General features: G+C 43.5%; 1 protein-coding gene across 1 annotated transcript in view; it reads right to left on the bottom strand.

Moving 5' to 3' along the window:
• The window catches only part of PPP4R2 (protein phosphatase 4 regulatory subunit 2), a 151,937-nt gene that overhangs the window by 122,425 nt on the left and 1,856 nt on the right, over positions 1–27,656 (bottom strand). Inside the window, exons 2-3 of the mRNA XM_073787569.1 lie at positions 8,380–8,572; positions 919–1,050 (exon numbers count right to left, since the gene is read on the bottom strand). Coding sequence (XP_073643670.1) covers positions 919–1,050; positions 8,380–8,572 — 325 coding nt within the window. The remainder of the gene's footprint in view (positions 1–918; positions 1,051–8,379; positions 8,573–27,656) is intronic.

Genomic DNA, 27,656 nt, shown 5'->3' with positions numbered 1-27,656 from the left:
GCTAGACTCAAACTCCAAGGAGGCAAGACCAATAGATAACTAATAAGGACCTACTGTGTAGCACAGGGAATTCTACTCAATATTCTATAATGACCTACATGGGAAAAGAAACTAAAAAAAAAGTGGATATATGTATATGTATAACTGACTCACTTTGCTGTACAGTGGAAAGTAACACAACATTGTAAATCAACTCTACTCCAATAAAAAAAAAAAAGACCACAACTGTCTTGCTCACCACCGTATCGCCATCACTAAGCCAGGGCTTCGCACCCAATGGGCGCTCAATAAGTGTTTACTGAAGGCATGACCTTCACAAATGTCAAGGTTACACTTCACAATTCAAAGCTGCCATCTTTGTTCAGTGATATTCTCAGTTTTGGAATATCTTCGGTGATTTTTCTATTTAGAATTTTAAAGGAGGAAACAAAAACATTCAATGTGAAAATTCAAAATGGAAAAGGTGAACCAGAACTCTGGACCTTCTCTGAATTATCCCCTAGCATAGCTACATCTAAAAATAGTTATTATTATAAGAGAAATAATAATAATCTAGAATAACACTTATTGAGCACCAACTATGTGCCAAGCTTATGGAGGAAAGTGAGGCTTAGAGAAGTTAAGAGGTTTAGTGAGGTCCACACAGTTAGTAACTGGTGCCTCCACAGTCACAAAGACCCATAATCCAAGACATGCTTGGGATGCTCTCAGTCCCTCAATCTTTGGGAAAGACAATTTCTCAACCACAGGGACCCTCCTTCTACACCCTGAAGACTCAGAGCATCAACTACAGAAACCAAGAGGAACATATTTTCCACTGTAATTAAAATGTCTCTAAACACACCCTAGTTAATTCCATGATGTTTCCAAGAGCAATTCTCTCCCAAGCAGCATCTTATTAAAAGCAGGTGTTCCTACCGGAAGAAAGAGTCTCTGGGCAGCACACGGTTTGAATAATTTCTTCCATTCCTGAGGGTTTCCAACCGAAAATGTGATGGGGTAGATTCTGTACTCAAACTTCTTTGTATATGAGTCTGGCCACTGTCGTAGCTGAAAAACATGGAAGGTCAGGGGAGGGTGATTAGACTCCAGAAATATGGAAAACACCTAAATCTTCTGCATGGCCAGGTGGAAATTATTCAGGTAGCATACGAAGAAAGTCTAATTTTATCACCACAATTTATGCTCACTGAATAAAAAGACCATTGCTAAGATTTTAAAAAATTAACACCCAGAGTTGGCAAGGATGATGGGAAACTGGCACCTAAACTGCAAGGGTAAATTTAAACAAACTTCCAGGATGGCAATTTAGAGACTAGTAACAGCAAATCCCAAGACAGACGCACAAGGACTTTCACCGAAACATAGTTTGTAATAAAAACAAACAAACAAGCAAAAAAACCTTGTTCAATACTCAATGCTCAACGATAAGGAATCGGGAAGACGCATTACGATGGAACTACGCGGTGGACTAATGTACAGTTAAAGTAGATCTATATGTGCTGTCATGAGAAAATGGTTACAGTACATAGTTAGGTTTTAGTAAAAGCAAAGTACAATACGAAATGCATAATATGGTTCTATCTTACAGGGAAAAATATATGCATACGCTTCCACATAGAGAAAACTCTGAACAGATATGCACCTAATTGTTAAACGTGGGTACCTGCGGAGGAGGTGGTGGTGGTTTCATTTTCTAAGTTTATATTTCTGTGTTCTTTAAGACTTTTATGGACAGTGTATATTACTTTGCATAAATTAATTTTATAATAAAATTATTTTAATTTATAGACTTTATTTTTCAGAGCAGTTTTATGGTTACAGAATTGAGCAGGAAGTACAGAGACAGTTCCCATATACCCTCTCTCCTTCCCCTCCCACCCCCCAGTTTCCCCATCATTGACATCTTGCATTAATGTGGTACGTTTGTTACAACCGATGAACCAATATCAATACATTGTTAAGAACCAATATCAATACATAGTTTACATTAGGGTTCATTCTTTGTGTTGTGTAATGTTACAGGTTTTGACAAATGCATGATGTTCTGTGTCTACCATTATAGTATCATACAGCATAGTTCCACTGCCCTAAAAATCCCCTCTGTTCCATCTACTCATCCCTCCTCCCTCCTTTTCATCTCTGAACTACTGGCAACCACTGATCTTTTTACTGTCTCTCAGTTTTGTCTTTTCCAGAATGTGATATGGTTGGAATCACACAGCATACAGTCTTTTCAGATTGGCTTTTCTCCTTGGCAATATGCATTTAAAGTTCCTCCACGTCTTTCTGTAGCCTCACAGCTTATTTTTTTTATCACTGACCAATATTCCATCGTATAAACATATCACAGTTTGCTTGCCTATTCATCTATTGAAGGACATCTTGGCTGCTTCCAGTTTGGGGTGACTAGGAATATAGCTGCTCTAAACATTCATGTGCAGGTTTCTGTGTGGACAATTTATCAGTTCATTTGGGTAAATACCAAGGAGTGCGATTACCAGATTGTATGGTCAGCCTACATTTAACTTTCTAAGGAGCTGCCAAACCATCTTCCCAAGTGGCTGTACCATTTTGCATTCCCACCAGCAATGAGTGAGAGTTCCTGTCGTTCCACATCCGCTTCAGCATCTGGTGTTATCAGTGTTATGGATTTTAGCAATTCTAATGGTATGTAGCTGTATCTCATCATTTTAATTTGCAATTCCTTAATGACATGTGATCTTGAGCATCCTTTTCATATGCTTATTTGCATACGTATCTGTGTATCTTCTTAATTCTTTTTAGTTAATGCCTTCCCAGTGCCACAGTAACTCCACTTCTGAGAATTTATCCTATGGAAAAATTCCAAAAGTACATACACACTTATTACAAGGTTGTTTACTGTAGCATTGTTTGTAACAGTGAAAAATAGGAAACAAGGTAAATAAGAAATTGGTGAAATAAGCTCTGGGATAGGCTTACACAACAGAATACTATACAGCTACTAGTGACAATGTTGCAGAAAAAGGTCAGCAAAACATGGTAGTGGAAGAGCCAAACCCAGCCTGCTACAAATAGCACACAAGCCAAGAATGGGTTAAACATTTTAAAATAGTTGAAAAAAATAAAAACAAGAGGACTTCCCTGGTGGCGCAATGGTTGAGAGTCAGCCTGCCGATGCAGGGGACGCGGGTTCGTGCCCCGCTCCGGGAGGATCCCACATGCCGCGGAGCGGCTGGGCCCGTGAGCCATGGCCGCTGAGCCTGCGCGTCCGGAGTCTGTGCTCCGCAACAGGAGAGGCCACAACAGTGAGAGGCCCGCGTACCGCAAAAAAATAAAAAAATAAAAACAAGAGTAATACTTTGTGACATGTGAAAATCACATGAAATTTGAATTTCACTGTCCATAAATACAAGTTTTGTTGGAACACAGCCATACCCATTTGTTTAGGTATATCTATGGCTGCTTTTATAAGAAGGAATAGAGGTGAGTAGCTGTGAGACCAGACAGCCTGCAAGGCCTAAAATAGTTACTACCTGGTCTTTCACAGAAAAAGTTGGTCAACCCCTATTTTAGAAGAAATTCAGTAATATAAGTAACAGTGATAGAAAATATAGAATATAATTCCATTTCTAATGTTGATATGACAAGAAATGTAAATAAATACACAAAAATTGTTCTCCTCAGCATTAATATGATGGTTGATTTTTTTCATTTCTGATTTTATAACTTTTTTTTGATAGTTTACATTTTTACTCTCTGTCCACTAATATAACTTTTTTTTTACAGTGTACATGTATTGCTTATATAGTCGCATAAAATTTTTTGAAAAACCACACCATTGGGAACACTTTAAATTTGCAATTTTGAGATGGATATTTGGGAGAGAAATCTTCAGGCATAAACACCCAACACAAGTGCACGAACACATCAGAACTGACACTGGGCATGAACATTCAGTGCAACAGTACCAACCAATCAGAACAGACACTGGGCACAAATACTCAGGACAACTGTGCCACTGCACAACAGCCCAAAATCATCCCTGGAAGGAGAACGGGAAGGTCCCATAGTCTACTGATTTCCTTGACTCTTTGATCTTTAGCATCCTATCTTCTAGAAGGGTTTATCCACCTTTGCCGATCCATGTCTTTTAAGTGGAATATTCAGTCCATTTATATTTGTTCCTATGTCTATATTTGAATAGTATACTGACTCCAGCCACTAGAAATTCCTGTTGACACCTCTTCCTATGTCAGAGCTACACACACACACACACACACACACACACATGATGTCAATGCCCCATGGGACCCCACCTATCACCAGAACGGATTGGTGGCCATCCCTGCTTCTGTGTCGCACTATTTCCTGATTCTGAGTCTGGGGCAGGAGCACAAATTAACCAAACTTAAATCATATATTTGATCCTGAACTGTCTGGAGAAGCTACGAAATCAACCAGCTGGCATTTTCAGCTTTTATACTGGGAGATGACAAAAATAAATGAAACTTTCAAATATTAAATACCAACAACGTAGACAGTAAATACCACCAGACAGTGTACTTAAGCAGCTTTAAAAAAATTTCTACTTAAGTATAACAGAACTCGTCCACAATGCCGTTTCCAGAGGGATAATGATGGCAATTAGCATTTTGTTTTGTTTTGTTTTGACCCTGAGGTATGTGGCCCTGAGCATCTCCAGAAGTTATCCCAAGACACTCTGGATATTCCCACAATGCCTCAGTGTTGAAACTGACAACCTTCAGAAGGATGGTATAACCTGCGCCTCCACACCAGCATCTCATGTGGCTGAGCAGAAACCAACTGCTGCTGATCTATAGCTTCAGGGCTAACACAGTGCCCAACCCAGGGAGATGTTCCAAGGCATCTTTGTGGAATGAGAGAATAAATAGGTTATCTGATTCAGCCTCACAATTACACTCTGCAATAAGAAGAGCAAGAATCGTTGGTCCCTTTTGTATGTCTGTTATAGATTTTTGCTTGATACAGATGAAGAAATTGAGACTGAGAAACGTTCTGTGACTTACGGAAGAGCCAATATTTAACATCTAAACTTGCACCATGATCCCAGCATGGAAAAGAAAGGGGTGACTCCATATGCCCTGCGGTGATGTGAACACCCTATTATAATCTCCTTTGCCAATGGAGCGTCACTGGTCTAACAAAGAACCGAGGAAATAAGCCATCAGAGGGATAAAGTCAGCAGGGCAACGTAAAACGTGGCTCCACTCCACAAGTATCTGCAATATTTCCCCATACTTTAGCTCCTAATTTATAATGTCCCAGGTACTATGGCTCATAACAAATTACCCCAAAACTTAGTAGTATAAAATGACCATTTATTATGCTCAGATATCCAAGGATCAGGAATTCAGACAAGGCACAGAAGGGACGGCTTGAGTCCGCTCCACAATGTCTGGGGCCTCAGCTAGAAGGCTTAGAGGCTGCGGGCTTGAATCGTCTGAAGGCTCGTTCTCACATGTCCGGTGGTGGAGGTCAATTACCGACTGGGGACCTCAGCTCCTCTCTGTGTGGGCGAGTTTGGACTTCCTCACTGCATGGTGGCCAGGTTCCAGGGCCAGGCATCCCCAGACAGAGCCAGGCACAAGCTGTATGCTTTCAATGATCTAGCTTCAGGACATTTGGCATACTCTATTTTATATACACATACGTATTATGTAGGTAGACGTATCTGTGTTAGCCCTTGCCCTATAACAAACTACCCCAAAAGCTAGTAGCTTAAAACCACAAATGTTCATTAACTCATATCATTTTTTAGGGTCAGGGATCTGTGAATTGGGTTGTTCCAGCTCAGGACCTCTCATGAGGGTGAGTCACGTGAAGGCTGGATGGGGCTAGAGGTCCTGTCTCCAAGCTCAAGCACACAAGTGTCGGCAAGAGGCCTTCATTCCTTAACACACGGGCCTCTGCAAGGGCTGCTCTGACATAAAAGCTGACCTCCAAAAGAGAAAGAGTGCAACCAAGATGGAAGGTGCAGTGCCTTATTAAACCTAATCTCAAAAGTGACATAGCATCACTTCTTCCCTATGCTACTGGTCACACAGGCCAGGCCTGGGACAGCACAGGAGGGAAATATACAAAGATGTGAATAACAGGAGGCCCTTTGGAAAACACAATCTGTTACACATCTATAGTTACACATACACATCTTCCTTCTCTTGTCTTTTTTAAGTCCAAGCCTGTATTCTGTTCTGCTCTGTCCTCATGCCCCAACTTCTAGCATGCAGTAGGTACTCAATAAATACTTGTCCAATGGATATTGTACATGACCTGACTAGTGTTGACCCATAGCCACTTTTCCTCCATTCCTTCATGTAGGATACCTCTCAGCCCCCTTGGAGTTGCGTGGGCCTTGTGACCAACTGCTTCTGGACAGTTAAATAGGAGCAGAAATGTCACTGTCGAGTTGAGGGAGTGAAAAGCACAGTGGGGATCCGATAGTCCCAATCTTTCCTTTAGTGGCATCTCAAGAACTGCAGAGGCCAAATGTTCCAGCAGGTGCAGCTACGTGCATGAATGGTCTCTGTCAACTGTGGTCCCAGGCTGAGGGGGCCGTGTGGACAGGGGTCCTGTTGTGCCTGCATGAGACATGCAGCAGGCATGTGGAAAGTCTCTGAGCTTTCTGGAAGCTGTCACTGCAGCCTGAGGTAGCCTATCAAGATTATCGATAAGCATCTCTTGTGTCACTTCTGCTGGTCCCAAGCTACAAAGGGGGAAACCGAAGTCCAAAAAGCCCACAAGACTTGCCGGAGATCACACAGCAAGAGTGGAGCTAAATTTTGAATTCAAGATTTCCATCTACTAGTTTGGGAGGTAGTAGGATATAGTGGTTAAGTTCGTGGAGGTCTGAGTCAGTAACCTTGAACTGACACCTGATGAGCTACTCACTAAGACTCTCTGAGTCTCAATGATCTCAGCTAGTAAAATAGGGACATGGTTATTACCATCTTCAAAGGATTCTTGTGAGGATTAAGTAAAAGTAAATCGTAAGTCATAAGCCCTTGATAAAGCCTATTTTATTTTTTAAATTATTATTACTGCTATTATTGTTATTATTATTAATTATAATTCCCCTTATACCACAGAGAAGCTACCTATGTGTGTTTCAATGTTTTTCTTTGCCCCTTTCACTGACTCAGACCTTCCTCAAGCCATTTTCCAATCAATTTCAAAGCCCCAAGACTGTTCTGCCCTGACTTCTCTTGGTGAGGATGTCGAGGTGATTTTTTTTCTGGAGAAAACATAACACGTTTTCTAGCTTTCTGTTATTAGTCTTTCTCTGCCCAACAGGCTGCTTTGGCCTTTCTCATCAGCATGGCTACCCCAGTAGCAGGATGCAGCCTGGTGACACAAGTCGGTAGATACAAAACAAAAGAGCTTCTCTCTCTGCCAGCGCACAAGAACTCACTGCAAGAGAAGCCTCTCCAGGAAAACAAAGCTCAGTGTGCTGACGCACACGTACCGAGCCCCGGGAGAAGAGGCATTTCCAAAGCTCTCCTGGACTGGGAGGAAACTGCTACTTATTCCTCAGTACAGGAAGAGTCAAATCAATGATGACCCAGCCACATAATAAAAGACTGTGTCATCAGCAAAAAGGGATGAGGTGAGAATCTATGAGTCCTCACCTGGAACGATGTTGATGCTATGGCTTTAAGTGAGGAAACGCAAGTTCCAGAATAATACACAGAGAGTGATCTGGATTTTGTAAAAGAAATATGTTTTGATAAATAAATATAATAAATAAGTATATTATATATTTATATATATATAATAAAAGAATACGTGCATGTGCATGTGTTATACATATATGTGTTTATACTTATACAAATATACGTGTATACACACAAACATACACAATCACACAGATGCGTAAACACACACACACCTGCATATGAAAAAAAATATGGGAGAATCACTCACAAGTGTTGACTCTGACAGTTTCTTGTGTGCGAAAGAACCGTAGCAAGGACTTCTGCCTTTTTAATTTATAACATCTATACTGTTGGAATTTATTTTGATGAGCGTATATTATTTGTCATTCAAAAAACACACATACATAGATAAAAATTAGCTACATGACTCCCACTAAGAACAATGTCATTAACACCAAGAGGGATGGAGCCCTGGGTCAAGTGCTTTAAGCACATCATCTCATTTAATCCTCACCACGTCTCTCTACAGGGTGTGTAATTATCCCTATATTATAGATGAGAACAGTAAGGCTCGGAGTCAAGGGTTCATGGGCGCACAGCTGGGTATGCAGCAAAATAATTAGGAAACAGGATATGCCTTTCCCGCAATGCAGTCTGTCTGCACTCAGTAAACAGCGTGCCACAACTCCTGCACATTCACCTGCTTGTCAAACTCGGACTTCAGAGATTCTTCGGTGAAGATGTGAAATCGCATCTTCCTGTGGCTGAAGAGCACGGCCGACTTGAGCATGACCAGCGTCTCCTCCAGCCGATTGCCACAGGCCACCACGGCCAGGTGGATCCAGAGCTCGGGGGGCAGCACAGCTTGGAAACTCCTGAGTTCTCCAGGCCTCCTAGAAAGAAGAAAAACAGGTGAACGCTGTTATTAAACTCATAAAAGAAAAACAAAACAGCTAGTGAAGGGTTGGAACGTTTCAAAACATGAACAGGCACAATCTGTTATATTTTGTAAAATGATAAGCATTTTGACAATTCTTCCTGCTTAGGGAAAAATACCGTTTATTCCCATATTTATCCTGGCAATAGCAGGATGAGTCACTGTTTGGACTGCTATAGGTGTCTGAGGCTTTTTCCGCCAGCATTCAGCTGTCTAGTGCCTGCTGGCTGCCTACTGGCCCATGTTTGGAAATGGTATTGCTAAACTCTGACAGCTGACACAGGGCTGTGGAGCTCCCACTCACATGGGCCATGGAAATTAGATTTGAACGCAACTTGGACAAGAGGAAGGTGGGCGGTGGCTTTCCCATGTGAAACGAGCAACATGATACTCCCATGATCTGGATGGTTTTAGCTTGCAGTGGAATGCATGACCACCGGACCATAGGAAAATCATGCACACCCGGGAAGTGAGCAAAGAAAACAACGCATGGGCCTCCACTCCATCTTGGGAGAGTCTTAAAGAAACAGGTGTTAATCCTAAATGTCTCGCTCAAGACTGCGGAGCTGGTAGGTACGAAATTCAGCTTCCAGTGTGAAATGCATATTAACGAGAAGCAGACAGGAGAGGGGGCAGGTTAAGCTGAAAATTACCAAGGTATCAAATATCCAGTCAACAGCTGAGAGGGGAATAGGGTCCAAGAAGTCCAGAATCATCATCCAGCTATTTCCTCGTAATAAAACATTTGTTCCAGACGAGGAGACACAGCCAAGCCTCAAACACACCACTGAGAAACATTTGCAGGCAAGCTGGAAGAGCTGGCCTGGAAAAGGTGCCCTGAGACAAATGAAACTAATTTACTTGCACAAAAGATCTGGAGACCAGGGGAACTTGGACGTGGAATGCTACCTTCCTTCCAAAAACTTCGAGTTCAATCAGCGTGCTGCTCCATTATTCACTGCTTGGTCGAATAAAGGCAGCCTTGCTCCAGATTTCTTTCACCAAGAGGAAAGTTGAAGATGTGGGTGGAGGACTTTTGATAGCTTTCCAGTTTGATTACTTAAGAGCACGCTGAATAGAAGCACAGCCTGCTGGCTTAGTTAAGCTCAGATTCGGGGAGTCACTGAGATTCTAGTTATTTCGGGGATCGGAGGAAAAGACAAGTAGGGCTGTCCTACATATCTCCTGAAATTGTCCACGTCTCTCCATGCCCCTGCTGCTACCTGAGGAGATCACCAACTTCCCTCACCTGATCGCTGTGACAGCCCCCTAGATGGTCCACCTGTCTCCAGTCTGATCCTTAACCCCTATCCTATGATTTCTTCTTGTGGGTGCCAGAGTGACGTTCTTCTAAAAATGCACAAAGGATCGTGTTACTCCCTTGATAAAAATCATGTAAGGCTCCCGACTGCCTTCAAGGTCAAGTCCAAACTGCTGACTGCGGCTCCTACTTATATCTCTTGTAACTGCCTCTAGCACCCTCCGCCTGCATGGGCAGCCATGCAAAATCACGGTCACACTTATATTGCAGCTCTCCAGCTCACTCCTAGTCATGAGACCATGCCGGGTTGCCTTCGGGCCTTGGCACATACACTGTCTCTCAGAAATGCTCTGCTCTCTCTACCTTGCTAACTGCAGCCCATTTATTAGTCCACAAATCTATACTGAGTGCCTACTATGTGCCAGACACCGTTCTAGGTGCCAGGAAGACAGTAGCGAACAAACCAGACCAAGATGCCTGCGCTTGCAGAAGTTACATTCTACAGGTGGTAGGAAAAAGACAAAGAAAGAATAATGGTCAAAGCAAACAATAACTAAGTAACTTATATAGAAAGTTATCCAGTGGTAAGTGCTAGGAGGAAATAGATAACAGAGCCAGGAGGGATACAGGAGTGGCTGATGGGCTGGAATATATTATACAGTGCAAAGTTAGGGGCGTCCTCACTGAGCAACTGAGATCCGACGACTGCCTGACGGTGGGGAAGGCAGGAGGGAGTCACGTGCTTTTCTGGGTGAGGAAGATTCCAGGCAGAGGGGACAGTCAGAGCAAAGACACTAAATCAGGAGCATGCCTGGTGAACTCAAGAACCCTTGCCTTCAGGATTCAGACGTCTTCTCTCCCTCAGCTTCATGGATGGGTTTTCATACCTGCTATTAAAGCCAACTCCCAACCAATGTATGTAAAGGGATGGGAAGGATGCGTCACAGATAATGCTAAAATCACAGTCAATTAACAAAAAAGACAGTCAAAATACCAGCCAAAGTATGCTACAAAAGAGATTAAATGCAAACTCACTTGCTTAAAGTTATGTTCAATATTTAAAAACACAGGTATCCAAAGGTACTAAAATGATAAATACAATAGCTTAGATGTCTTAAATACGAACCATTACCCCACCCCCAAATAGAACCACTCGGCCTAGTTTAGCTTTACACCTTGGGCTTTTACATAAATTAAAAGTTTTAACCTCAGTAATCAGGGAAATACTAATTCAAACAATAAAGAGATTCCACGTTATTTTCGCACTGGCAAAACATAAAAAATAAAAGTTGGACCATACACGTCTCAGAGTGGATATGGAGGTGGGGGACAGCTCAGAGGCCGCTAGCGGCAGTGTAAGTTGACCCAAACACTTTGGAAAGCCTTTTGGCAACATCTATCAGGAGTGAAGATATATATATATACATATATATATACGCCCTCACTCTTCTGGTTCTACCCTTACATATGTGACCTGAAGAAACTCTTGCACGTTTGCACAGGACCCACACAAGAATGCTCACAGCAGCCCTGTGTATAATAGTGAAAAGCTGGAAAAAACTCTTCTGTCTACGCACAGGAGAATCATGAATATATTTGACAAGTTTAAGTGGAATACTACACAGCAGAGAAAACGAACAACTCAGAAAGTCACGTGTCAACATAAGGATCAAGAGGAGAAACAGCAATTTGTAGCAGGATAGTGATAGAATGAGACCGTTTCGATGAAGCTTGAAAACCAGCAAAACAGCACTGCGTGCCGTTCACAGACATATGGAGCAAAAGTCATCATGCATGAGGATGACAAACATCAAAGGCAAGGCAGTGGTTATTTCCAGGGACTTAAGTTTTTATTTCTTAAGATGAGTGCAGGGTTCACAGAAATTCATGATGTAATTGTCTGTTTTATTCGAACGCCCAAACTATTTGACATATACTTTGTTTTTCTTTTTGATTAAAAAAGCTTGCACCTCCCTGCAGCACAGCAGGCCACTTCTTTTCTTTGCAGGCTTCAGTGATACAGGACTGCACGGTACACAGAGCAGGGGCTGGGGCCTGCAATCTTTTTTGGTGTCTGGTGACAGGTACTAAAAAAGACAAATAAAAGCCTCTCCTGGTGGCAGTTCAAGTATCAGCGGCTGGGGTTTAACGAGACCTTTGCTGCCCCTACTGTGTTACCTGTCACGTTACATTAAAAATCCTGGGCTTCAGGTAATAAGCGTCTGTGCTGTGTGGTCACACGGAATAATCAAGTTTAAGGGTGCTGAAATGGTGTGCCTTTCACGAGATCTTACCAACAGCACACTCAGCCCCTCTCAAATGTCACCTGAAGGCTCTGCAAGGATCCAGGGAAGTCCAGTCTGTGAACCTAGGACTTCTTAACCCCTTAAGTCACCAGGTGTTGGTGGCAAATGGGAGATGGGGAACTGTACTTCCCCTGCTCTGACTGGTGGTTAACTATGTTCTTATTTACACTTTATAAAAGAAGACTGGAGTGGACATTTGCTGTCCAGGATTTTTAAAGACCTGTTGCTGAGGCTGGAGCTGATGGCAGGCACCTTGGCCACCACACTGGTGGAGCCTGGAAGGCAGTCAGCAGAGTAGAATGCAGAGCTACAAGATGGTGGGTCAGATCTCAGGTGACATTACTTGAGCACCTGAATCCAGGTGCACTGACCCTAACCCTGGAAGTTCATTGATCAAGCCAATAAATTCTCCTCTACTTAAGTCAGTTTGAAACAAACTTACAACTTAGCAATCAGAAGTGTCTTAAGGGCTTCCCTGGTGGCGCAGTGGATGAGCGTCCGCCTGCCGATGCAGGGGACACGGGTTCGTGCCCCGGTCCTGGAAGATCCCACATGCCGCGGAGCGGCTGGGCCCGTGAGCCATGGCCGCTGAGCCTGCACGTCCGGAGCCTGTGCTCCGCAACGGAAGAGGCCACAACAGTGAGAGGCCCGCGTAGCGCAAAAAAAAAAAAAAAAAAAAAAAAAAGGTGTCTTAACATAGGTCTTAAAAATAGGTTTCCAATCACCTTGGACTCACTCCGCCTCTCTCATATTCTCACCGGGAGTCATCCTTGAAATGCTCCATGAATCCACTCCCTCTCTGTAGCTCACTACTAGGACCTCGATCAAATCTCCATCACTCTACCAGTTTCATAGGTGGAGGAGACACCAGATACCATGTCGCACAGCGGATTCCCGTCCCGGCTGCATATCATCATCACGGGAGGTGTTTGTTAGTATTGAAACCCCATCTCACAGAGATTCTGATTCCGTGGGTCTGGGGTGAGGCCCCAGAGTTCGCACATAAACACACTTGAACTACAACCACTTGCAGTTCACCTCCAGCCAGGAACTCATCATCTGAGCTGACCTCTCACCTCTCCTCTGTCTCCCAAACTCTCCCCCGAGCCCTCAGGAACGCCCATTCTATCCTCTGCCTTTTCTCACGGTCTCCTCTTCACCTCTTGCCTTAATGAAAACATGCTGCCTTGTGAGGACGCCACCTCCCCGGCAGACCCCTCGAGTGGCAGCTGTTCTTCCTGCCCTGTCCTAGGGGCCTCAGGGCAGGACGAGGGGCTGTTTTTCTCCTTGCTTCTCACTGCCGAGCCCAGACGTGGACCATGTCTCCATGGCGAAGTCCGTGGACGCAGCTATTCCACCTTCCGTGTTGCCGTCATCTCTCAGCTGCCGATTTACTTCTCTTCATTCACTGAGTTGAGCTTCTTGCCACCGTGTTTCTCCTCACCCCCGTTCCTCAATATTCTTCGGGGCTTCATCTGCTCTTTAGCAGATGGTTCCCGATCCTTCAGTTTTGTGAGCTGAACACCCTGCACCTTTTCCTTCTTACTACCTGAAGCACCTAGTGCTGGGCTCATATCCTGGACCTTCACACAAACTGTTCCACCTGGAATGTTCTTCCCTAGCTCTTTGCAAAGCTGCCTCCTTCTCTTTTGGACAGCAGAATGGCCTCCCCTGACACCTCATTGAAGGAGCACCGTCCCTTTTATTTTCCATCATGGTCTTTGTTTATTTCATTCCAAAAATGAACCTCAGCTGGTGATTATATATTCTTTCATTGTAATTTATAGCAAGTACACAATATTATTTACAGTCAATATAAGACAGTGTATCAATAAATTAAAAATATCTTTAGAAAAAAGACTGGAATAAAACACAATGCACATTTTCAATTTAAAAAATGTAAAATGTGTTGAAATAGTAAAGTTGGTACATGAAAAAACTTCTTGCCCCATAAAAAATTTTTGCATGTTACATTCTGGTCTTTACTCTATTGAATACATATTTTTACAGCTGCAGTAATGCTGTACATACAATTTTATATCCTACTTTTTTCATCTGCTTCTTTTATTTTTCTTGTTACTTTTTAAGTCTTCATGACCATCATTTTATTCTATCCGGCTAAAACACCATATGGCTTATCATCATTTCCTTTGTGTTGTTGTTTCCAATTGTTCTCAGTTATATATATTAAAAAATCTTGCACTAAGCATGGGTGGGCCAATAGATTTCTTTCTTTCTTTGCATTATTTCCTTTTACTACATTCCCTGGAATGGATTTACTGGGTTAATAGCTATTATCCTAGCAAGAATGTAGTAATTTTGACAGTTTCTCGAATTTACCCAAGAGTTCTTGGAAAACACCAGACCGTAAGAAGCAAAAACAAAAAAAATGTAATAAACATTAGCCCAGCCACCTCTGAACTCCTTGTATGAGGTAACCGTGTAGCTGACTGCTGAAACAAGTTGAAACACACTTGCGTATGGCATCAGTGCCTCCAAATTCCTTGTGTTCTGAAGCGGTGATGCTTAGGTTGCAGTTATCATTTAGACACTGCATCAAATAACATTGAGTCACACAGTGAGAACTTATTCCATTTTCAGTTCTTTTTCAACAATGGCAATAAGAAAGTCTCAGTTGGTGCTAATATGTCTTGAACACCTTTCTTTTTCTCTTTTTTAATATTTATTTATTTTGGGCTGTGCTGGCTCTTAGTTGCAGCACGCGGGATCTTTAGTTGTGGTGTGCAGACTCTTAGCTGTGGCATGTGGACTTCTTAGTTGTAGCATGCAGACTTCCTAGTTGCAGCATTCATGTGGTATCTAGTTCCCCAACCAGGGATCAAACCCAGGCCCCCTGCATTGGGAGCATGGAGTCTTAACCACTGGACCACCAGGGAAGTCCCCTGAACACCTTTCTAATGTTGCCTAATCCTCCCTTTCAACTGAAAAGACAGCAGACTTTAGATACAGAACCTTCAGCAGGAGTATCAAGTTAGAAATGAACAACATTGTTTGGTTTTCTTAGTGTTTGATTTGACAATTACCTTCTGTTTATGTTTTTGCTGACAATTCATGGTGATGTTATAAAATTTCCTTTAAAAACAAATATACTTAGAATGTGGAGAAATTAGCACCCTCAGACATTGCTGGTGGGATTGCAAAATGGTGCCGCCACTTCAGAAAGCAGTTCTACAGTTCCTCAAAATTTTAAATATAGAACTACCATATGACCCAGCAATCCTATTTCTCGGTATCTACCCAAGAGAAATGAAAGCATATGTCCTCACAAAAACGTGTACATTCATAAATGTTCATAGGAGCATTACTCACAATAGCCAAAAATTCCAACCCAAATGTCCATCAACTGATGAATGGATAAACAAAATGTGGTATATCCATACAATGGAATATTATTTGGCAATAAAAAGGAATGAAGTACTGATGCCTGTGACAACATGTATGAACCTTTAAAACTGTGAACTGTGAACCTCGTGAAAATATAAAAGACCGCATGTTTTATGACTCCATATGTATGAAAAGTCCAGGATAGAAAAATCCATAGAGACATAAGGCAGGTTAGTGGTTACCAGGGACTCACAGAAGGGGCAAATGGGGAGTGACTGTTTTTATGGGTATAGGGTTTCTTTTTTGGGTGATGAAACTGTTCTGAAATTGGATAGCAGGGATGGCTGCACAACTCTGTGAGTAAACTAAAAACCTCCACAGTGTACACCTTTTAAGGGTATTTGGATTATATTGCAATAAAGCTGTTTATTAAATACATAAAGGCACACATTTATAACAAGGATAGATTTAAACTTTTTCCTTTTAAAGTTAGCATATGGTAGGGTAGTCATGTTAAAAGAATCATGATACTGACATGGGAACAACTGAGGCTTGTAAAACGCCGCCCCCATTGTCCTGGCTTAAGCCAGCCCTGTGATCCAATGAGAAATGATGCTCATAATAACACAGAAGGCTCAGAGCAGAAGCAGCCTCACCACCTCCGCGCTGCCCAAGATGAAGCGTCTCCTTAATTGCTTAAAAAGTCTCAAGCGTGTGACTTAATTAAACTTCAATTTCTGGAGTGTATAAATAATGAAATACGGCATTTGTGTGTCTGCTATTTACGTTGGAGCCTATTACCGCAAAACACACTGAATTATTAAAGCGAGTAATTGCTTCTACTCAGACCCTCTTTTCTGCCATCTGCCGCTACCTCTGTTTCCAGGGCTTCTCCTTAACTGACAGGCTAAATTAACTCAGGTAAAGCTGATGCTATGATACGGGCCAGCAGTGTGAGCTGGATGGAAAAAAAAATCACGGTTCTTTCAAACACAGCCTGAAACATTTGGTGACTAGTTTTAACAGGGAAGGAAACACAGAAATATGAGGGTGGGGAAGGAAGCAGACACATTTTAAGAGGTTGAATATGCTCACCCTAGGGGAAGACTTGACTAGCAGAATGCCACTCCCCTCTCCCCTAGTGGAATCTCTTACAAGACGAAGCCACGGCTATCTGAATGTAGAAGTTTGCAAATGGGGTCAGAGTGGCAGTTGAAGACGTGGAAATACCTTGATTCAGCCCCTAGTAGGAGCGTCTGGTGATGGGTGGTTATATCTGCCTTAAGTGCTGGCAGCCAGAGGCACTAGTGAAGCTCCTCACAAACCACAGGTCTGGGAACACGGGAGACCCTTGACAAAAAATTTCCGCACCGAAGCTGTAAGTAGAGCCTTCACTTAGCAACCCAGACGTGACGCTCAGGACTGTACTAACAGTTAAATCACTTTTAACGACCCATGGTTTGGAGTTAAATCAACTATCTTTAATCTTCCAAGACAGACAGAAAAGCCTGAAGTCCCAGCATTACATGAACAGTGTTGACACAGTGCCAAAAATATCTGCCATGAGGGGGAGGCTTGATAAAACCGTTCGATAAGGGCATCCAATTACTAATAGTTTGTATTTAGTCTGGATCATGATATTTGAAACATGGCTGTGCTCCTAAACAAAGTCTAGGTCTAACGCACAGTAGGTGTTCAATGTCCAAAGCTGGTGGCTTTGTGCGTCTCTAGGTGTGTGTGTCTGCTTTTAGCCATCACTGTACACATATACATGCTTTATGATTAGGAAGTAGCAGAGCAACGATTCAAACTCAGGCAGCTGGACTTAAGAAGCCCTGCTTTTAGTTATGACGCTGTATTTGGGGTCACACACAAGCGAGTCAGAAAAGGAGCCCCTCCAGGCAGATGAAGCCTTTATCTCTACTCAGAGCTCCTGACTCAATGATCCGAAGGTGGACTGGATTTCAGTCCTCACCCACAGTCCCGCCAGGTGTGACTCGCACAGCACACCTGCACCATCTCTACCTCCATAATCCATCCTCTCGCTCTTAGCTGAGGTCACGCACAATTGGGTTTATAATTCTTCTCCTTCCAAAACTCTAGGATGCTGCCTGGACTGATTCTCATTTCATTCTTCCCCCCGTGATTGTTCCTGACACACAGGGGATTCTATTTCTCCATCTCCCTCTTCTTTTCAAATTAAGATGTTATTGAGATTTAAAAAATATGAACCAGCAGCGCTGGTTTGAAATAAATGTCTGGTGACATACGAGGGGGAAGCATGAGGATTACATATTCTGAGAATGGGCACTTCTATCTCATTTCCTGAAAAAGAGCATAAGGGACTTACCTTTTTTTTTTTTTTCAGTACGCGGGCCTCTCACTGTTGCGGCCTCTCGCATTGCCGGAGCACAGGCTCCGGACGCGCAGGCTCAGCGGCCATGGCTCACGGGCCCAGCTGCTCCACGGCATGTGGGATCCTCCCGGACCAGGGCACAAACCCGCATCCCCTGCATCGGCAGGCGGACTCTCAACCACTGCGCCACCAGGGAAGCCCCGGGACTTACCAATTTAAGCAAAGGAAAAGTGGTCTCCCCAGCTAATTTCCATACTCTTATGCCTCAGGCCAATAGGGATTTTAAATTTTTATGATAATTAATATACTTTAAATTGTTTCATAAATATATAAGTAATGCATATACTTATCACAGAACAAAGTGTAAAATACAGACAAGCGAAGGCGGGCGAGGGGTAACCAAAGCAACTTCATAACCTCTGTTAACGTTTTGGTATACCATCTTCCAGAGTTATAACCACTATATGTAGGTGTGTGTATGTAAATATGTAAAAACCTTTAAAGAATGGGATAATTTTTATAATCTGTTTTTTGCCCTTACAAATACGAACAATTTTCAAATTTAAAAAAAGAAAAGAGATTTTATCAAAGGGATCTTCTTCAAAGGGATTCTGGAAAGCCATCAAATGCTTCACATTTCAAGATCTGTTCCCAAGTACAGTATGCTTGTAAGCAATATGGATCTAGATGCATACAGAGCTGGCTTCAAATTCTAGGTCTGCCACTTGGCTGTCCCATCTCGGGCACACACTTTAACTACCTCTCACCCTCAGTTTCCCCATCTGTAAAAAGGGCTTGTTGATTCTAGTGGCTCTTTGCTTTTGGTTTTGGTGTTTCTTACTAGCGTCCATTTCCAGGTGTTTCTGGTAAGAGCACCTCAGTTTTCTTTGGGGGAAACCACTGTTCTCAGTTCATGAGGTTTGGACGCACTGAAGCATCGTCCCCCAGATGCAGATATCAGGGGCTGGTGTGCATGTGATCCAAGCCAGGGCGGTTAGAGGCAGCCCTGGGACTCTTGCTGGATGAAGTCTTTCCCTTCAAGGTTACTAAAGGAGGAGGACTTAAGCCAGACCCGTTGGAATTATCACACGGAAAAATCTGGCCTGAGAGTGTGGCCCACACAGAAGGAAGCAGAGTTAAAAGATGGAGGCAAGATGGTCACACATCCTGGACACACCCATGACTGAAGCTTTATCTCCTTTGCACGTCACAGTTTTATGAGCTAGTAAATCCCCTTTTCTGATTAAGTGATATGAGCTGATGAGCTGGGATTCCATCACTCCGAATGAAAAAGAATTTGACCTATCCAGTAATAGTACCCACCCCTTAGGTTGTTACGAAGATTAAATGAAATAACGTGGTGAAGTGCTTCATACGGTACCTGACATGTTTTAAGTCATCATTAAATATTACTTGTTATCATCATTATTATTAAATATTAACTTAGATGCATCAGAAGCCTTCATTTTTCTCCAAATATTTTATGTCCATGCCCAAAATGGGCGAGGCAGAGCAGCAAAAAATTTATTTTAAGTGTCAATACCCTAAATTATTGCAAAACGAGGTTTGAAGTGTTTGTACATTTTTAAAAGTTCTCAGACATTAACACCGACATCCATTAACCCGTTCCTCCTGAGGGATGAAATTTGATACTTGAACACTAAGGCTTGTTACTTTGGAACCAGTGGTCAGACAACCCGGCTCCTTTTAATTCCCACAAAACTGGGATGAGGAAAAAGCAGAGCAAGGGTTCAAGCCCAAGCAGAGACACAGGCCCCCGCAGAGCACTGTCTGTGAACAAAATTCTGCGTTTTGGTTTCTGAGGACACCTCCTAATTCCTGAAAACTCTTCACTTACCCTCTGCTTTTCTAAGCTCGGAAACAATAGTTCTCTGCCCTTGAGTGGAAATCAAAGCTACAGACAGCCTGACTTCCAGGTCTCAAAGTCTCCAGAACAATCGCCCAACCCAACCAGAGGCAGTGAAAAGGGTTCTGTCCCATCTAGTCCCCGAGCTTTCACTAAGGACCGGGACACTGGGGTTAGGGTAGCATTCGTTATATGTGGAAGCTGTCTTCATTTTCTCAAGACACAACCCAGGGAAAAGCCTGCCTAAATCCTTAGCTCTGGCTAACATTTGCTGAGACCTTCTCGTGTTGCAGGTACCGTGCCAGCCTTTGACTCACATCGTTTCATTTCCTCGTTGAACTTAGAAGAAAGCCTAGATTGGCCGAGGAGCACTGACTCATTCAAAGCCACACAGCCAGTCAGCTGGATCTAGTTAGGATTCAGTTTCTAAATAATAAAGCAACCATGGACACTAACGGTACTCAGAGCAGCACGTCACTTGCTGAGTGATCGCCATGAGCTGGCCCTGTGCTTGGTGTTTTATGTGCATTATTACAATTTCAGCTCTTTGGACCTCAGTTTCCTCTTGTATAAAAGGAAATCACGCTTCAGATTATGTGTTCTCTATTGCCTCCTATTTATGGAAAGCTTGGACTCTAAATTGTACCATGATGAATTTTTACCAGAAGATGACAGTCTTCCGTGTTGCTAAAAGAGGTCGGGGGGAGGGGCATCCAAACATCACCCTCAAATACACCACAGTCGCTCTTGGCTGCCAAAAAAACCACGGACTCCCAATAAAGGCATCAAGTTAAGAAACTCCTCTTTCCAGGGGGCAGTTTTCGAAATTTCATCGTAGGAGATAAATCAAGCGCTGGGGAAGATCTGGAGGGGAACATACAATGAATTCCGTCTTCAACTGAAGCCTCTTCTTTTCTTTTTTTTTTTTTAATATTTTAAATGGTGGCAAGATAGATATAACATAAAACTTTACCTCTTGTTTTCTTACAGTAAATTATAACATGAAGAGAAGTATTTCCAAAGGAAACAAATCTGTTCTCAAATTTTCTTCCAAGAACTCTCACCTATGGAGTTTCTAGGGAGATGTGTCAATAGGGCCACTATTGACGGAATTTTCTAAAGGTGCTAAAGCAGGTGCTACACATCCACATCCGTCAGGACGTTATGGTGGTGAGTGACAGAAACTCAATGCATGGAAGCTAGGACAGGGACGGGACAGTGGCAAAGGGCAGAAGCTGGCCTTGGGAACAACGTCAGAACCCGCCCCCACCCCGGCTGCTGGATGTTGCTTCTCACCCCTCCAGGTCACCTTGGGTCTATGAACTCTCCATGCAGACCAGCTTTCTCCACCTGGCAGAGACACAGCTGCAGCCACTAGAAACAGTTTTCCCTTATGCTGTCTCTGACCCCAATTTTTTAAATCCCTAAAAAAAAGGCTCTAATTTGGCTTAGGAACCTATCCCGGAATCACCTGCCACCTGGGACAAGGTCAGGTGCACAGAATGGCCACTCCAGGGTGTGACGGACCTTCATGTCCTGTGTGCCCCCTAGAGCCATTCCCCTCTCTCTCCATCAACAGCACTGAGGTTTTGATTTAAAGAACCATCTGGTTCTGTTAAGAGGATTCTGGATGCAAATAACAGAAACCTCAACTCCAGCGTGGAAGAGAAGGGCCCTAGATAGGGCAGGCCTCTGGATCTGTGGATCCCAGGGCTCAGTACTGTCCTCAGGGACCCATAGTCTCCTTTCTCTACTCTACTGCCCAGAGTGATGACTTCAGCCAAAGCTGGTTTTCTAAGGATCGTGGTGACAACTGGGACTATTTATTTCCTTGTTCATATCTAGAAGATAAAGTCTTTTGTCCAATAATGTAAAATAAGTCCTTCTCTTCTTATTCCGTTCCCTTTTTTTTTTTTTTTTTTTTTTTTTGCTGTACGCGGGCCTCTCACTGTTGTGGCCTCTCCCGTTGCGGAGCACAGGCTCTGGACGCGCAGGCTCAGCGGCCATGGCTCACGGGCCCAGCCGCTCCGCGGCATGTGGGATCTTCCCAGATCGGGGCACGAACCTGTATCCCCTGCATCGGCAGGTGGACTCTCAACCACTGCGCCACCAGGGAAGCCCCCGTTCCCTTCTTAAGCAGGAGCTGATTGGGCCAGCTTGGGTCATGTAACACCTGTACACCAGTAACTATTGCCAGAGAAATGAAATTATGTCTTAGCCCCGGATATATAAAGGTTACACTACGACAGGGATGGGACTGTCATGGCAGGCTTAGACCATTGCCTGGAGGTACAGTTCACTGTCAAATTGGGGGTGGGGTGGGAGAATGGAGGTCAGGAGCCAAAGACAAGTCTATTACATCACCCTCTCCCCAGTGGTTTAGGTGGTCTTGGCTTCATCCCTAACTCTACGGGTGGCCCTTGCTTGGTTTACTTCAATTAGCTAATGCCATCCCACCCCTCTACTCCTTCCCATTTCCTCATCCACACTGTAGGCATTTAAACCAACCAAAGCCAATGAGATGGGAGAAAACTTTCGCTGGTGCTTCTAGGAAATAAAAACACTCCCTCATCCAGAGAAGCAAGATGAGCCTGGAGCATCTTGTAGCGCCCGAGAGTAAGAAAGTGCTCAGAAAGGCAAAACTGAAAACAGAAAGCCGAAACACAGTGATGGGGGTCTACCAGAGGAGCAGAGCAGCCAAGTGAAAGAGCTACTCATCACCAGATGGAAACAATTTCAGCAACAAAATAAAGTCATACTGGACTGTAACTCAAAGCCCAAAATCAATATCTACCAGTCCATCCTGATTTATGACTGAATAATACAGGGGGGAGAACAAACACCATCTCCCACACAAAAGAATTTCAAATTATTTATATAGAGATACTCCGCCCTCAAGGAGGGGGAACACAACTCCGCACTCCTTAGGTGGGAGTTGTGCACAGTGACTTCCTTCTAAACAGTAGAGTATAGTGAGGGGGGAAAGAGTAAGTCTAGAGTGCAAACACTAGCTCAGCCAGTGGCCAAGGTCAACGTTAAATCATGTCGATAGTATACGCACTCGATAGGACGTGATGAAAACGGCACTTTACCTCTACGGTCTTCCTCCAGATAGCCCATAACCCCAGTTATCACCATGAGTAAAACACCAGACACATTCCAACAGCGGAGTATCTTATAAAATATCTGACCAGTGCTCTCCAAAACTCGCAAGGTCATCAAAAACAAGGAGGGCTTCCCTGGTGGCGCAGTGGTTGAGAGTCCGCCTGCCGATGCAGGGGACACGGGTTCGTGCCTCGGTCCGGGAAGATCCCACATGCCGCGGAGCGGCTGGGCCCGTGAGCCATGGCCGCTGAGGCTGCGCGTCCGGAGCCTGTGCTCCGCAACAGGAGAGGCCGTAACAGTGAGAGGCCCATGTACCGCAAAAAAAAAACAAAACAAGGGAAGTCTGAGAAACTGTCACAGCCAAGGGGAGCTTAAAGAGACATGACAACTAAATGTACTGTGGTGTCATGGATAGAATCCTGGAACAGAAAAAGAGCACTAAGTAAAAACTAAAGAAATCTAAATACATTAAACATTAGTAATAATGTATCACTATTACTTGATAAATGATAACAAATGTATTGTACCAGTGTAAGATTTTAATCAGAGAGGAAATTGGATACAGGCTATATGGTAACGCTCTGTACTACATACTCCCCAATTTTTCCACAAATTTGTTCTAAAAAAGAAAACCTCTTAAAAAGAAAAACATTCCCTCTCTTGGAAGGATGTTACTATTAGAGATCCTTACTATTTTCCTAAAGGGTGTAAGATTGTTTTGAATAGTATTAGGTAACATGTAACTTAATAATATAAGTAAAGTCTTAGTATCAATATAGTGCTGGCACAAGGGGGGGTTGCTGCATGTACTCATTCATTAGTTTATTTGACAAATATTTATTGAGTACCTACTGTGAAATCATCTCTGTTCTAGGTGCCAGTGGTACATTGGTTAATACGACATGAAGTGTGCATGAAGAGGGGAGGAGCAAACGAAGTAGGATTTTCATACAATGATGAGTGCTATTTAAAAAAAAATATGAAACAAGAGTAAGGAGGTCGAAGATGATGGGCAGGGTCCTTTTTTCTAGGGCAGCTGGGAAGATCCCGCTGAGGACAGAATCTGAAAGCAGAGCTGAAAGAAATGAGGGAGCTAGCCACACAAGGATGTGAGCAAAGAACATTCCACCACAGGAAAAAGTAAACAGTGCTGGGGTAGGAATGAGGGCATTTGAAGGCCAGTGTGGCTGAAGCAGAGTGAGTGAAGTGGAGAAGGGCAGGACATGAGATCAGAGAGCTAAATGGGCTGAAATCAAACAACGGTTCAAAGGCCACACTAAGAAATTGAATTTTACTCTGTATGATGGGAAGTTAGGCACTGGAACCAGCAAAGTGACCCAGTTACATATTTAAGATTATTCCAGCAGCTGTATGGAAAATGGACTGTAGAGGGCGCTAGAGTGGAAACCCCAAGCCAGAGAGAAGCTACTGTAGTCCCTGTGTCAAACTATGGTGTTTAGCTCAGTGGTAGCATGGAAGTGGTAGATATAGTGGGATTGGGGTTATATTTGGGGATAAAACCAAGAGGGCTTATTAACTGAATACACAGAGAGGGTGAAAGAGGGGTCTCACGGACCAATCAACAAAAATGAATTGGACAAGAATCAGGACTCACAGTGACAAAATATCATAGATGGTCCCCAAGATCTAGAGATCTGTAATGTGTTCTGGGGCGACCAGCTAATTATAGGATGGCCACAGACTTGGCATTCTGCTCTATAACATCATCCCTCTTTAGTGAGACATTTATTCAGGCTTGAACCCTCTAAGAAGACTTATCTCAGAGACCAAAGAGAACTGCAGGAAGTGCTGTCTCTTGATGAGCAAATACGCAGGCTTCCTCTCGGGGCAGCTCCAGAGGCTGCCAAGTGTGTAATGGGTTTCTGTATTGTCTCCCCTCCCCCCTCCCCCAAATTCTGGGAGGGAAGCAACTCCATTCACCATTGCACACTGAGTACCTGCCCCAGGATACATGTGCAATAAACATTTGCTGAATGACTGTGGAATAAAATGACAGAGGTAGCCTAAGTCTCCCTTAGAAGTCATATTTTAAGGGAAAACAGCAATAGCCAGGCTAACACAGAGACAAAGAATAAAGTTCAGGAGGGGGTTGAGGCTGACGAATCCGTTGGAGCTCTAGGCTACAGCCAGTAAATGAGAAACAGTGATTTTGCAAGAGATGGCACAAAGGGCTAAGCAACAGTCATTGATGGGACTTTGCAGCTGAACTTGTTGATCTCATCACAGGACCATCAAATGTCAGAGCTGGAAGAGATCTTAGAAAACTTATAGATCGACCCACATGTTTACAGATAAGCAAATTAGGGTGAAATGGCTCAGGACTAGAACCCAATCCCCTGGACTCCAGATGCCAAATTCTTTTTCCTATCACACAGATGGGCAGTTATATTGAACTTCCTCTTCCGTATGTAGGCTCAAAGAGGAGTTTTCAGAGCAAGCTGGAGAGATAGTCTTCTGAAATCCGAAGTCTATACTAATATAAAATTCTCATTTTAGAGTTCAGTTCCATGAAGAATAAATGACCCCTCTTGATAAACTTTTCCCCTTATCATTCAAAGAAAATAAGGCAGCCCATCATGGTTCCCTTTTTGACACGGCTGCCAGGAAGGTTAGAGCTAAATTTTTCTTTTTCTAATAAATTTATTTATTTATTTAATTTTTGGCTGCATTGGGTCTTCGCTGCTGCACGTGGGCTCTCTCTAGTTGCAGTGAGCGGGGGCTACTCTTTGTTGCGGGGTGCAGGCTTCTCATTGCGGTGGCTTCTCTTGTTGCAGAGCACAGGCTCTAGGCACGCGGGCTTTAGTAGTTGTGGCTCGCGAGCTCTAGAGCGCAGGCTCAGTAGTTGTGGCAGACGGGCTTAGTTGCTCCGCGGCATGTGGGATCTTCCCGGACCAGGGCTCGAACCCGTGTCCCCTGCATTGGCAGGCGGATTCTTAACCACTGCGCCACCAGGGAAGCCCCGTTATAGCTAAATTGAACACTTAGTCCTCATAACAACAGTGGCCTCAGTGGTTAAGAATATGCCTGCCAATGCAGGGGACATGGGTTCGAGCCCTGGGCCGGGTCCCACATGCCCCGGAGCAACTAAGCCCGTGCGCCACAACTACTGAGCCTGCGCGCCTAGAGCCCATGCTCCGCAACTAGAGAAGCCACCGCAATAAGAAGCCCGCACACTTCAACAAAGAGCAGCCCCTGCTCACCGCAAGTAGAGAAAGCCCGCGTGCAGCAACGAAGACCCAACGCAGCAAAAATTAAAGATAAATAGAATTCAGATTTGGAAAAATTAGTAATTAAAAACAAAAACAGTGGCCTTAGTTTTTGTCAAAAAGTACTTCTTTCCTACTCCTCTTGATGACTTTTCATGTTTCATAAGTATTTCAATGGCCTTATTGTATATGTCTGTGTTACTGTTAGACGTCTCAAATTTGTTTTGGAAGTCAGCCAGGTCTAAATCACCAAAAAAAAACAAAATAGAAGGAAGATTTCATTTCTCTTGTGCACTGGAACGGCTACTTATAGTGTGGTGTACGTTTTCAGATCCCACCCTTGACCTAAAACTCAGACATTACCTCCCGGCTTTATATTTATAGAAAGGAGAGCCCACCACACGACAGACTGCATACAAATGACTAGTTATAAAATTGTAGGGTCTGCCTGCTAACTAGGCAAGTCCCTGGAAACTTCTCCGAAATGAAAACAAGATGTGGAAGGAAAGTGCCATGCTTGCTGTGCTGACGTGGCAGGACTTCACTTACACCAGGACCTGGGGGGGAGCAGTGCAGCCTGGCCTAAGGATGGTCAGCAGGTGGTGGACTGGGTCCCACCCAGCTCCACGCTTGCTGCCGACTACTCCCCAGGCTCGAGATCCAAGATCACCGTAGCCTTCGTCTCTTCTGGATTCTAGCCATGTAAAGAGATTAAAGCGCTCATTTTCTGAAAACATGAGGCTTTCTTTTCCCTCCCTAAAATGAAATTCCTCCTAAACCACAAAAATTTAACCCAGGCAGGATTAGGAAAGCAACAAAGGCGTCCATGCAGAGATCTTTCCTCCTGCTCCCTTAGTGCTCTGTCGCTGTTTCTGCCCAGGTAGCAAAAGAAACGTTAATAAGTCCCTGAAAATGTCAACATCGCCAGAGGACGCTAGACTTTCATGTTTATGCATTTGAGCCTGAGACTTCCTGTGGCTTTTTTTTTGTTTTTTCCTCTTTCCTGAGTTTGAAAATTTTGTTCTTTATTCTTATGGTGTTGCCCATGATTTCCATGATAATCTAAGAGATACGTTTAGAAGAAAAATGGCTTCAGGAGACACTGTTGCTCATGGAAATAGTCCTTCCCGAAAACAACCATTTGGATTCTGTTCATGGTCTCTTCCAAGTCAGAGCCAATTTTTTCAGGCAGAGACAAGAAAATGCTGCCCCAATGTTCCCAACACCTTGAAGGATGAAGACAGTTCCAAAAATCTATGATGTTTCTTCAGAAAAATTTCAGGAAAATTATGAATGCAGGCAAGCCTACTGTATGACACCTGCATTAGTACGAAAGGGCTCAACCTGTACCAAGACTGCTGGGATCAGTATCCTCATCATGGAACCTTGGACAAATTGCTAAACCTTGTGTAATATTTTCCTCATCTGTAAAATGGAGATAATATTAGTGCTTAATCAGTGCTTACTTCACAGAGCTGTCTCTCAAAGTTTGGTGTGCATCAGAAACAAGAGGAGTGCTTGTTAAAACACATACTACTGAACTCAACCTCTTGATTTTTGATTTTGTGAGCCT

Source organism: Tursiops truncatus, chromosome 10 (assembly GCF_011762595.2).
Source record: "Tursiops truncatus isolate mTurTru1 chromosome 10, mTurTru1.mat.Y, whole genome shotgun sequence".
Classification (NCBI taxonomy): domain Eukaryota; kingdom Metazoa; phylum Chordata; class Mammalia; order Artiodactyla; family Delphinidae; genus Tursiops; species Tursiops truncatus.
Note: the sequence above shows the minus strand (reverse complement) of the source record. Positions and strands in the feature narration are given on the sequence as shown.